This window comes from Mus musculus, chromosome 8 (assembly GCF_000001635.26).
Source record: "Mus musculus strain C57BL/6J chromosome 8, GRCm38.p6 C57BL/6J".
NCBI lineage: Eukaryota > Metazoa > Chordata > Mammalia > Rodentia > Muridae > Mus > Mus musculus.
In genome coordinates this window covers 28,733,101-28,746,887 of record NC_000074.6, presented here as the reverse complement: position 1 = coordinate 28,746,887, position 13,787 = coordinate 28,733,101, and the positions used below count along the sequence as shown (strand labels likewise).

The 13,787-nt window shown below is 42.1% G+C and overlaps 1 protein-coding gene across 11 annotated transcripts in view; it reads left to right on the top strand.

The window, feature by feature from the left end:
- Unc5d (unc-5 netrin receptor D) overlaps positions 1–13,787 on the top strand; it is a 572,955-nt gene that overhangs the window by 472,784 nt on the left and 86,384 nt on the right. For 8 of the 11 annotated variants that reach the window (NM_001347500.1, NM_001347501.1, NM_001347499.1 and 5 more), the window contains one exon: positions 5,376–5,408. The exons of the other annotated variants lie outside the window; for them this stretch is intronic. In NM_001347500.1, coding sequence (NP_001334429.1) covers positions 5,376–5,408 — 33 coding nt within the window. The remainder of the gene's footprint in view (positions 1–5,375; positions 5,409–13,787) is intronic. 11 annotated transcript variants of the gene reach the window in all.

Below are 13,787 nucleotides of genomic sequence, written 5' to 3'. Positions count from 1 at the left end.
TAGGTCCTCACATTTATTTGGGGTGGTTTGCCAAATGCATCATCTGTCCAGCCCTCTCCATACGATTCCTCTCATGACTCTACCTTTGTAATGCCACATAGACTCAACAGATTCATCAGTGTCTTGCGTGGTACATTCTAGGGACCTGTAAATGACAGGCATACATGAGTTCAAAATATGGGAAATCACATAAAATCATTAGGTTTTTCAAAATAACTTATTCTGTATTTTATTGACTATATGCTGTTTAAACTGAGGAGAGTGATGTCTGCTAAAGAAGCAATCACCAGAGATGTCAGGATCTGCACCTCTGAAGCAGGAGGCTTTTCTGGGAAGTTGTTGTGAGAGGAGTGTCCCAAAGAGAGGCAATGCCATGACCTGAAATGTAGCTTATGATGGAGCTGAAGAGTTAATAGATTGATCACATGCACAGCTACACAAGTATAGTTGAAGATCTCTAGAAACAAATTCTTAGTTGTTGGGGTAAGACCACAGAAACAGAGCAGTAGGCTATGGTCTAGGGGGCAAAGGTCCGGGGTTCAGTATTCTTGCTGAGGCTAGAAATTGTAACAAATAAAGCATCAAGGGTGTGGGAAAAAATGACTCCACATTTTGGTAAACTGAACATTGTGAGTTCAGAAAAAACGCTCAAAGTGGATTACAGTGAAAGTGTTGATATGCATATGTTCAGGTCAGGAAAGGTTTGGAAGAATATACTCTGCAAAGAAGGAAGTGAAGGTGGTCTTTGGAAAGACAAGTGAAGTATAAAAGAAAGTTAAATGTTGACTGTAGTGACACACTTGGGTTGTAGTCTGGGGAAAGGGCTGCTGTCCCATGCATTGTATTGATCCTAGGAGGCACAGAGACATGCAGACTTCTGAGAGAAATGTTTGAAACGGAGGGGCACAGGTGCCAGAGAATCACAGCCCAAAGCATTGGAAGAATTTGGGGGTTGGAGATGGTGTCCATCTCCCCAGGGCTGCTGCCTCCTCAGACCTGCTCCCTCAAGTCCCCACTGTATGCCTGGGTTTCATGAGGCTGGCTGCATTTGGTTCCTAGTAGGGGCTAGGTGCCAGTGGGTAGCTTTATAAATAGCTCCCAAGAACAATGCATCCCTTGGAAATGCTTTGGGAAACTGAATGGGAGGGAAAGAAGCAAAGACTAAAATTAAGGTAGAAAAGAAAGAACCATCATCCAAAGTAAAAAGTCAAGTGCTCCAGCCCTCCCCTCCTGCTTTCCATCCCTCATCCCTCCCTCCCTCTCCTTCCTCTCACTTACACCTGTATACACACACATACTGGCAGCGGGTGGGAGTCACAAAGCTGCATTTCTACTGTAGTAAGGAATGACAAAGGCAGAAAGCAGAACAGTAAGCTATGACTTTTCTATGTGAAAATGATAACGTGACTGACTGGAAATTCCCTATATTTTCACATTACCACACATATAAGCATACATATGTATATTTAATATTATATAAATAAAAATTTAAAACCTAAACGTGCATGTCTGGCTTAACATTAGCAGTGGTTCTCCTCTGTACGAAATCTTTCTCTTCCTCTGTGCCTGTCTAGGATGCTTAGTAAGTAAACAGCAAACACGATTTTTCTTTTTTGATATAAGATGGAAACAAATTCTCTTTTTTTTAAAATTAGGTATTTATTTCATTTACATTTCCAATGCTATCCCAAAAGTACCTCACACGCTCCCCCACCCACTCCCCCACCCTTCCACTCCCACTTCTTGGCCCTGGTGTTTCCCTGTACTGAGGCATATAAAGTTTGCACGACCAATGGGCCTCTCTTTCCACTGATGGCTGACTAGGCCATCTTCTGATACATATGCAGCTAGAGACATGAGCTCCAGGGGGTACTGGTTAGTTCATATTGTTGTTTCACCTATAGGGTTGCAGATTTTTCTAAAATAAACTTCTAAATAAGGCAGAGTTACAATTATGTACCATCAATTTCCTTCCATCCTTTTGCCCTCCCAGGGCTTAAGGCAGACCTTGGGAAGTGACTGTGAATTCCCCAAACTACTGCTCGGCTGCTACTGGCTCCAGACTGCACTATTTCAATGCTTATCAAACAGAAAACCAACTTTCCCAGACCTGTCTGTGTGCTGCTACCTCCCAGACCCTTAGGGAAGCAGACACTAACTGGTGTTGACCACACAGGGTCCCTGATTTCTTGCCAGGAAGTAGTAGTAATCACAAAAACACAAACCCCAATTAATCAGGAGCTCTTGGATTGGGGCCCAGGCATGGGTGTTTATTTTAAAAGCTCCCCCGGTGATTCTAGTGTGCAGCCAGCTTTAAGAACCATGGCCTTAATGGATTAATTTACTAAGGGGGGCATTTGAATATGGCCTTTGGAGAGGGGGAAATTAAAGTGGAGAGTATGTGGTTGACCAAGGCCAAGTTGTTTCATGGCCTTGAGCTTTGTGAGAGAGTGATTATGCAAAGAGAATAAGACCTCATTGTGGAATGGGCCAAGCCTTCAAAGTTGGCGAGGTCAGTGGATGGATAGCCTCTGTAGTGCATGCAGGGGACCGACGTCAGGTTCAGTGTTTTACTGAGGAAAATGCTGTGCTTTGGCAGCTTCCTTGCACGGTATTCTTATTTTACAAAACACAGCAGAACCCAATTTGGATGCTAATGCCAGGGCAGTGATGTATTTGGGCTCTACACCTTTCCAGTTTATTTCTACAAGATGCTGATTGACATGAGAGACACGCTGGCCAGTAGAATAGTGGCCTTTTGAGACATTTAGACACTGCAGCAGGAAACCAGTATGAATAGCTTTTGTCCCCATAGCATAGGTTGAGCTCCGGAAGACCAACCATGGGTGGATGGAAGCAAATGGTCCCTAGAGAATTTCTGGATTCTATTCTCCAAATATCAAGAAACTAAGCTCTGACTCAGTTTGTTCTCACTATAGCCGAGACACTAGACCAAACCTGTGAAGTTCCTGATCTGGCATTGTGATCTGTCTCCAAGCAGTAGCAAAAAATAAATAAATAAATAAATAAATAAATAAATAAATAAATAAATAAATAAACATCATAAGCTAATGGGCCTCATAACCATCATCAAATGGTGAATTTACTTCATCAGACACCACTTACAGCAGATAGTAAGCCAAACCTGGGCCAACCCTGTGCCTTGTGGTTGGTCCTGTAGGCATCCTACTTAAACCTGAATAGGAAACCCTGTGACCGTTTCTATGCCTGGTCCACGGTAGGAGCATTGAAATCACATGGAAGGCATGTGGAACTCTTAAAGACCAAGGCTAGTTCAGCCTCCCAATCTGCCTTTTATGCACCAATTAACTTGGCACTGGAGCTGGGTCAGAGGGAAATGCAAGGTTCCTGCCTCATGTGCACTTATGTCGGGGTCTCTGTCATACTCACTCTTACTTCAGAGCTATCCGCACTAGAATTCCACCACCCCAGTTTTCTCATGGCTTGGTTATATTGGATGAGTTATTCTGAGGCTCCCTCCTGTATCTCACCCGTTTTTAAGGGCATTCCAGTAGAATGCCCACTCTCAAGCTTTAGCAGAAAAATACTGTTGAGCTTAGCCGGAGTTCTAAACAGGTGTCTCCCATCTCCTCTTACATCTGTAGCAATGTATCACATCTGGGCATCTTAGTCCTGGCCTGCCAGTCTCTTCAGTGCCTTGCCAAACGCTTTCAGATGCTTTGCAGTTAGCAAAATGAGAAACTCGGCTGAAGCCACCAAAGTCCTTGCCTTCTACTTTTTGAGAGCAGTAGCATCTGGGCTTCCCCAGGTGCCACCTGCTTGCTCTCAGGGAAATGTGCCGAGTCTGTGCAGCGAGAGGACACGCAAGTGTTCTTCGAAACCTGAATGAAAATCTTGAGTAAGCACGTCAATATAAATAATACATTGTCTTCCCAGAAATTGTTTATTTGATGACAATACCTTCTGCTGTGTCATTCTCCCTACTGTTATATGATCCACATACAGGAGGATGGGTTTGCATCTAGCATGGCAAATCGACTTCTGTAACATGTCAGACAGCTAAACACACAAAGCATGCTGCAGTTATGTACTGAAGGAACTCTCTGTCGAGATCAATATGAAATTCTGAAGCATGTTTAGTTAGTAGAAACTCCTGGGCAAACTCTGACCACAGCACCCTATCTGCCTGGGAGGGGTTACTGGGTAGTAAGTCAGATAATGTTTATGAAGTTCTAAAATGAGTAGCATGCTGTGTTTGATTCTGTTAAATCCATAATTCACAATCCATAATCCTCACTCAGGATGGCTCATCTTCAGACTCACACAGAGCGAAGAGTCTGGGGAAGGTAACCTCCCACAGTCCGAGCGATGTGACTCTGAATGATCACCAATGACCTTGACCTGTGTAGTCTGACAGTGTCCCCTCAGAGCCTAGAAGAGGACAATGAGAGGGCCGGACACCCTGTGAGTGCAGGAGGCTATGCAAAGTCTTGAACCCTAGCATCCTGAATGTGTGCTACCCTTTCTGCCTTCTATGCCTGCACTGCCTCCTACAGTGTGGTGGTGTTTGGACGGAGGTGGAGCAGGAGGAAAGATTGGGGTTCTGGACAAAACAGAGGAAGCCTCAGGCACCATAGTCAGTGTGAGACTCAGAACTATATGCTGGTGGGAGTCAGGACCAGAGAGTGCTTGGTGGGCAGAGAACTTTGGGGAGAAAGATGCCAGCCAGTTGCCTCAGCTGCCTCTGACCTCAGAGGTCCAGCTGAGTGCCTTTTCTGTTCACACACACACCACCACCTTGCTGCATATTCAGTGATCCTTCTTCACTGAGTGAGACAACACCCAGATTAGGAAAAGAGAAAACAGAAACCCATATCCAAATTGCTCACACCACCACACCCCTAGCCCTAGGGAAAGGCTCAATAGGCAGTTTGGGAGTTTACTTACAAACCATGATTTTTGCAAACCAATGCAGGATCCCTTTAAATATTTATTTCCTGGTTCCTTTTTCGGTCTTCATGTATAGTGAAATGGCATCTCTTACCTGAGCAGGCTGCTCACTGGACGTTAAAAGGAGCAGGCTGCAAGCTCCTTGCACTTATCATGCAGATAAGAATCTAGCAGAAGCAACAGAGGGAAAAAAATATGCTAGCAAACCGAAGAGAAAAATATATTCGTAAATAAAATAATCATTATATGAAAATATTTCCAAAGAAGAGGCGAAAATAAAAATTGGAATGCAAAAGAAAAATGTGGGCCCCCATAATCCATATTGCCTGCAAATCGGAGAAAATGTATCATTTATAAAGGTCCGCACAAAGTAATACAGGGAATATATCTGCTCCATGTAAATTTATTAAATGCAACTTTCTCTTTCTCTTTCTTTCTTTTAGATAAAAAACCTCTTCATGAAATAAAACCCCAAAGTAAGTTATTTTTCCTCTTGTGGATATAATTTATTCTCATATTTGCTGCATTACTGTTGTATTTGTTCAGGAGCCAAACAGAACCAAAGTCCTCTGACAGATCCAGGGCTTTCGGGGCCTCTCCTCATTGAGTTTGAAGTCACATATCGGAGGTTTAAATCAAAAAGAAATATGCACGCCCTTCCCCTCCCTCAAAGCAAAAGTAAATCTCTCTTCTTGATTCTTTCTGCCTATAAGTCCATTTCTCCACAAATGTCATCTAGGATTCTTATTTCTGGAGAGATTTATAGCATTAAAATTAATAAATATTTGTCAGTACACACTTGCATGGAAAGCAGCCTTGTAGGCAAAAGCCCGGCTCGTAGCCCTTCCCGGAAAAGCAGGGTGGGGAGAGTTCTGGAGAACACAAACCTAGAGTCTCAGCTGCTGTGGCATCCATGGTAACTATGTAGATTAGGAGCCAGCCCTCCACAGGGCAGTGCATTGAAGCTGAGTGTTTCTGTTGGCGCTGAAGTGCCTTTAGTTCCCCTAGCTCCGGGCTTGCTTTATGAAGAGACCTTTGGATTATGTCTGGTTTGCATCCAGAGGATTTAGAGAACAGAACATATCATACACGGTTGGTAGCTGGCCTTTTGATCATGTGATCCTCAGCTTTGATGGCACTTATGGTAACCTAGATTTTGTACTCCCAGGCTGTACATGGGAAACCAAGATTGGGAGTGGGGAGTGGGGCAGGGATTAGAATCCAGAAACCTTTAATTCCCAGAGCTCCCCCAAGTGATTGCCTTGTGCAGCCAGTTTGAGAACCATAACCTTAGCCATCTCTCGATGGGAGACCAAACAGCTCAGAATCGTGAAGTATGATGGGAACTTAATAAGCATAGCCTACAAAGGAAAAAATAGGGGAGTTAGAATCCATGATGATGGATACTCCTAAGATCTACATGATATTGTGTTTAAGGAATTACATGAATTTAGAGATAAAGAATATATACCGTTGCTATATATAGGAACATATAATATATGGTATATATACACACACACTATATATATATATCCCCAGATGTAAGCTCTGAGCAAAATTAGACAGCTGTCCAGCTGCTTTGAAATGTGAAGCTTGGAAAACCCGTCTGTGTCTCATTTCTCTCATTTAATACAAGATGAATGACGTTTGATCATTTAAATCTACAACATTGGAATTCAAAGCACTTAGGAAAGTTAACAGCTTTCATTAGCTAACTTCTTTGGAAAAATAAAATAAAACTAAAGACCTTAGAAGACAGACAGAAATAGGTACCCAGGGGTAGGCATCTTAGGAGACTCGAGAAGAAAATCCAGCCATTTTGTTTGTGCTCCACTGTCCTGCTGTGTGCAGCCAGCAGTACAGAGAGGCAGCTAGCTTACAATCTGAGAAGTCTGTAAAACAAAATCCTCCTCAGTATCTTTATTTACTGATGCCAGCTGCTTGTAAAGAAACCCTTCGTACCTAGATAGCAGACTTCTGATTTCATGCACACTTGCTTTTAAAGACAGAGTTGGGAACAACTCAATAGTGTGTGTGTGTGTGTGTGTGTGTGTGTGTGTGTGTGTGTATGTACATTTATATTGGCATGAACACATTGAATGGAGGAGGATGTGGTCTTTCAATATGCAGCCCGTGCCTGTGTCTTGACTCTCAGAATAAGAGCTGGGATGAGTGGACACTCAGCTGCTTCTTAGTCCCATTAGCAATGCCAACCTCTGGCTTTGTGTGCCATATGACAAGATCATAGTTGTCCATGTGGGGTGACCAATGATGAGGATTATTTAGAAATGCATGTGTGTGTATGCTTTTAAAAAATTAATTTCATGCTCAGTTTGTGAATCCTGTGCCTTTCTAATTTGGTTACATCTGTACTTTCAGCCATAAACCCCACAGAAGCCATTTCTTTTCTGTAGGGACTCCTGAATTCATTTCTGCTTGGGGTTCTTGCTCCTAAGCACCGTGCTTAATTGCTGGGTACTGCAACAGAATCACTTAAACTATTTTAATTTGTGATTTCCCTAAAAATAAAACTGTACCAGAATCAACGTGATTGCAAAAGGTTCCCAGGGGAATCCAGGCGGAGTTCTGTGAGCTGCATGGTTAAAAGTGTGTTACCCAAACTCAGGCTAGGCCTTAAGTGAATGTGAGGCTGAATTTAAGACGACGTGAATCATCACTGATGCAAAATCAAAGTCAATTATGAAGATAATTGAGAAACAACCTGTTCCTACATATAGCGGTACACATCATCTTCTACAAGTCCTGGTGGCTAGATTCCAGCAGTCAGAGGGAGTTTTCTACACTGTTCTCGAAAGCAGACAGGCAAAGGAGCTAGCTTTGAATTGTAGGGAGGTACAAAAAGAAACTGGAGTCTTAAGATATGTGTTGGCAAGTCATAATGACAAACTGGGGAAAATATGTGCACTGCATAGCTCATGAAAGCACTTATTGTAAATGAGATAATTTAATCAATTACGTTTCCTAATGTACTAAACCGAATGTTTCATTTTCTGCTTCTGCACATCTTAAATTATCTTCAGGTGCTTTATGAGATTTAATCATAGTTAATAGAAACTTCATTACCATCAAATGTGCTTTCAATAAATGTTGTGTAACAATGTCAGGAGGTGCAGTAAAATATAGTAGTTTCTGAATGGCAAGCACGAACCCCCCAGAGTCAGACTGAAAAATGGTTGCCTTCTGACAATGAGACTCCTTGGAAGCTTGGAGAGAGGGGCTCTCGCTGAATGGTTGTACAATCTGGAGGGGTGGCTGGATCTGCACTTTCACTGGAGTTGTGCACTGCCACAATGCAGCATTATTTCACAATATGGTTCTGGGCTCTCGTCTCTCTCCAGCACCCTCCCACATAATTTCTCTCTCCCTATGGAAATGAGTACTTGCAGAGTGTGAGCTCGAGGGATGGCTCAGAGGTTAAGAACACTGGCTGCTCTTCCAGAGGTCCTAGATTGAGGTTTCAGCATCTACATGGTGGATCCCAGCCACCTGTAACTCCAGTTCCAGGATATCAAAGGCCATCCATCTTGTGCCCTCTGAAAGCACTGTATGCATATGGTGCCCAGAGACAAATATAGAAAGACACCCACACATGGAAATACAATGAGTTTAAGAGGTGGAGGAGAGTAAGGAAGAGGAGGAGGAGGAGGAGGAGGAAATGAATGCTTTTCATGAAATGAAACCAATTGCTCTAGCTGTCTCAGAGGTATCTGCAGTTGAATAACCTTAGTGCCAACATTCAAGATTCAATTTATTCTTCTCTGTCCCTGTGTCTAGTCCATCAGTCCATCCCTCTTCTCTGATTCAATAAACAGTTGACCATTCAGTCAGTGGTCTGGGTCAGAAATCTGGACAGGCTCTATCTTCCTCACTTCCTGTATCCAACCAACCATCCCTGTTTGCCTCTTCTTTGCTGAAACAAATCTTTGGTTCACTGGCTCCTCTCCATTTCTACCCAATCATTTCCATCCATCCACTCGACACTTTCTTACGAGTCCTCACTGTGAACTAAGATATGTTCCGTTGAGTGGAAAATCTGCCCTAAGCACAACACATTATAGGCTCCATAAAGTTCACAGTTTTACTGAAGAAAGATGGCATAAATAAAAAATGTCAGGAAGTACTCGGCAATGATGTGACATGTGACGAAGAGAAATAAAGTAGGGTGAGGACCTTGGGCAGGCTTTGAGGGAAAGTTGACTCCTTTTCAATGAAGTATTCGGAGAAAGACTCTGTAATATAGTGGCATTTCAGAATGACAGTAGAATCGAGACGGCACAAGTCTGGGGTACCTGGGGTGAGGGTGAGTATAAAAAGGTAGTTGACTGGCAGGGGATGAAGGCTCTGAGGACATAAGAAGCCAAGATTATACAGAGCAAAGTTACAGGAAGAGTACTAGTAATGGTCAAGACTGCAGAGGTGAGGCGAGGGAAAACTACATTGCATTGCAAGCCATCATAAAGACTTTGACCTTGACTCTAAAGGAAGTGGAAAGCCATGGGAGGGGCGGATTTTATTCAGAGCAACATGACCTAATATTTTCAAAGATAAACTGTAACTTCAGTGTCAAGTGTAAACCTACAGGGAACCAGACCAGAAGCAAGGGCATCCATTACAATGATCTATTGCAACCATAATCTGTCATTATGGCTAGGCTCTTAGAATGATCAAGGTTCAAGATGACCGTGGCTCAGACTGGATGGGAATTAACAATATTTAGGGGAAAAGGTCATATTTTGAATCCAAGGGTTTGATGCTAGATTGATACGAAAAACAAAGATGTTTTGGGTGGTTCCAAATACAGGGCTATGCCTAGGAAGAATGGTGTTGCCATTACTAGTACTAGGGAAACATGATGGATAATTTTGAAAGGAGAGCTCAGAGTTCATTTAAAGAATCCTTTCAAGTGTCCTAAATGGAATGTAGAATAGGAAGCCAAGCACATGAGCCTGGAAGGCAGAGAAATGACCTGGCTGGTGATGCGCATTTGGGACTTGTCAGTGCCAAGATGCTATTTAAAGCCAGCAGATAGATGGAGGTCAAGGTGTAAAGAATAGCAAGAAAAGAGAGCTGAGGATCAGCCCTGGAAGGACAGACATAGTTAGATGTAAAGGGGCTCAGAGTCACTGCAGAAAAGACAAACCATGCGTGCAGTAAGAGAAGATCCGAAGGGAAAGAGAACAATCCCGAGTCCTGGGTACTATAAATGCATAAAATCATGTCTGTACTGATGACACGAAGGTGGAATAAAAACTGTCCAAGGGGACAAAGGAAATAAGTAGGAAGGAGGGAGGGAGGAAGGGAAGGAGGAAGGAAGGAAAGAAAAAGAGAAAGACAGACAGGCAGACAGACAGACAGACAGACAGACAGGTAAGTAGGAAGGAAGGAAGGAAGCAAGCAAGCAAGAAACGAAGGAAGCAAGCACTTGAGTGCTTACAGGGGATATATATGCAAAGGGTACTATGTACATGCATGAAAATGGCCTTATAAAATCCCAAATAATGAATGGGGCTCTGGGCAAGAAAGGCAAGCTGTCTCCCAGAGGAGATTTTTCAGACATCGCCCAATACCTGTTGTAGCCTTAAGTCAGTTTGGCTGGGCTTTTTGGAACTTACACTCTCAGCCGATCTCCTGCCCGTTTAAGCCTCTTCAGGAGCACACTGATGTTCCCTGAGGCGCAGGAGCTTCTCTTGACCAGTTTAACCATCTGCCGTTTGGTTTTCAGCCGCACACCACAGCCATACCCTTCAGTGAAGCAAAGTACTGAGTTCCTATTGTCATTTGGGTTTAGCAGTGCTTTATTTTTTTATCATTTGTACCTAAAATCTTTCCCTCCACCTAATTCTTAATGTGTTTAATTGATCTTCCCTCAATTTTCAGCCTAAAGGTTACTTCTGTAAGACTTGCAAACCCTACAAGGTCTGGGCTAGTTACTCCTAGAATTCTCCCAGAATTTAACTATTTCCCTCATTATACTGTAATTTCATTACATTAATGCTACTCCTCATCTTTATCACATATCTGGTATTTAAAATATAGCATATGAGGACCTGGGAAGATGGCTCAGTACTTAAGAACACTGTCTATTCTTCCAAAAGACCCAGGTTCAATTCCCAGCACACACGGCAGCCAGCTCACAACAGACTATAACTCAAGTTCCATGGTATCTGACAACCTCACACTCAGACAGACATGAAGGCAAAACGCCAATGCACAGAAAATTAACTTTTTAAAATTACACTAAGAATATATATACATGCCATTTATGTTTTATTTTTGTTGATGTTTGCAAAGGTTTTCTGTTTTAATTAAGATAATTTTTACATTAAATTATATTTTGTTTGTTCATTGAAATTTTTCATCTATCTATATAGTATATTTTGATCATATCTATTCCTTCTAGTTCTGCTTATATTCTCTTGGGTTTAGACCACCCACTGGAGCATAGGCAATGTACCAATAGCCACACCCTTACAGGAAAAAGATTATCACTCTCTGCTGTCATCGAATTCCAATACCCCATCTACCAAGTGTGGCACCTCAGGGACCACTTCCAAATCAATGTTGGGACTTTAACTAGTTTGATCTTAGGTAGGTCTTGTGCAGGTGACCAGCAGCTACTGTGAGTTGCTGTATGCAAACTCTGTGTCATATCCACAAATCAGCTCTCTTATCTATCAGCTTTTACATTTTTTCCCTAGGCTCCCTTCTGCCATGTTCCTGAGCTTTGGAGAGTTGTGTGGACAGATGTATATTGTTCATCCACAGTTTGGCATGTTGTACTGTTATGAGTCTTTGTATTAATGGCAACCCACTCTCTTACCCTCTGAAAAAGTTTCCTTGATCATAAGTTGAGAGCAACACAAATCTAATAGTTACGAGCATAAATATTTAAAAGGCAGTTTAACAACATGGTCATCTGGTAAGACACCAGTAATAGGTTTCCTCCTAGGGCCTAGGGGCACTCCAAATATGGGCTGTTGACAAGATTTACTCTAGCAGGAATGAACTCCCTCCTTTTATCCAATTGGAAAGCAGTTGGTTGCCTTCATAACCATCAAGCCACTATTGCACCAGTAGGCGCATCTTACCTGGAAGGCAATGGTAGCAGGTTCCTGTGCTAAGACCACAAATGTATTTTACTCCTCAGCAGCCTACCCAAAACCTCTTGGCACAGTATAAGTGAGCCATCAGACAGAGAACTTCCTGGTTGATTAAGACTAATTTCTTTATGTCTTGCATCCAAAGTAAATGATGTCTTCAGCACTAGAGATTTAAGCACTAGCAATGTTTTGTGCTATTTTTGGTGCCCATGGCAGTCTCCATGACCCAAAACAAGTAGCGAGGCACCCTGTTACTGCCCGTAAGATTTTCATTCAAAAACCATGTCTTCTTTCAGCAGGAAACTCATGTAGGCGACTTTTATTCAAATTCACACACATGCACATACACGCCAATACATACATACATATGTATATGCACATTCGCATATATAGACATAGTATTTTACTTATCATACAAGCTAGTATATTTCGATAAGGTTTCTTCATATTCCCTTAGCTTTGGCTATTCCACTCCCTAAAATTATTTTATTTTGAGACCTGGTCTCACTATGTAGCTAAAGCTAGTCTGGCCATGCTTTACTCAGGAAGCCTGCCTTAGTTTTGTGGTTGCAAGAATTACAAATGAATGCCAATTTAGAGCCTTATTTATCATTTTATTTCTTTTGCCTTTACAACATTACCACATTCAAAAAAAATGTTGAGTTATGGTTTTGAGCCTCCCTCTTAATGTTTTACTGAGTATTTCGCTGTTAAAGTGCAAAATCAAGAATTTTGTTTCTAGGTAACCAAATTTATTCATTCATGTAGTAGGTATTTATGATATACTAATAGTTGTGGCTCTGTGAAATGTGAAGGGAAAATCAGAAGTGCTTTCTCCTTACACTGCAATACAAGATGAAAGATGAGGGCTTCAAGAAAAAGGAAGGGAAGAAGGTTGAAGAATTACCCACCTACTATACAGTGGGAAACAGCCCACATACTTGTATCCTGCAATAATTTCTACCAGATAATGGTGTGAATATATATGCCTAAGGTCTGGAAACTAGACTTCTCTTGTTTTTATTGAAGACATTTCCATCTCATGTGTCAGTCCACATCCTTACAGAGTTTAACAGGTAGGTACCTACTCAGAAGACGGAAGGTCAGTACTTGCCCACGTGGGCTAAGTCCATCCCATCTGGCCTCAGGCCGTAGACATGAATAGCCCTTTCAACCTTCAGAATTGTCTTTGGCCCATTCATCTGGATCCTCAGCAGATCCTTGGGGTCTTGTAAGCTAGCATGAGGCTCCTAGTGTTGCTGCTGCTCTCCCAGCTACACTCTGAAACACTTTCCTCCCTTATTTCTGGCTGTCACTTTTCCTCATCCCGTGCTGATGATTTTCAATTACATAAGTACAGCACTTTCCACAAATTGCATGACTTGCTTTGTCCTTCACAATTCTTCTTCCTCTAAATCAATTCAGCACATATATGTGTGCAACATTTGTTATTTTCTTAGCATTTTCAACCTTGTTTTTTTTTTTTAACTATCTGATTTTTAGCCTTTCACAAGTGTATGCTTTTTCATACTACCATTTTCAATGATTTTGGTGGCTCTGTCCTCAATGGAAATAATGGAAGTTTGTTCATTAAACACCTCAGAACTGAGCAAAGACACAGAGAACAGGTGATAGATCACTGTGTACTTTAGCATCAGCAGAGCACCAGGGTACCCACTGCAACTGCCAATTTACAATCACTCCTTCCCCAGTGCACTGAAATGTATAGAGTTG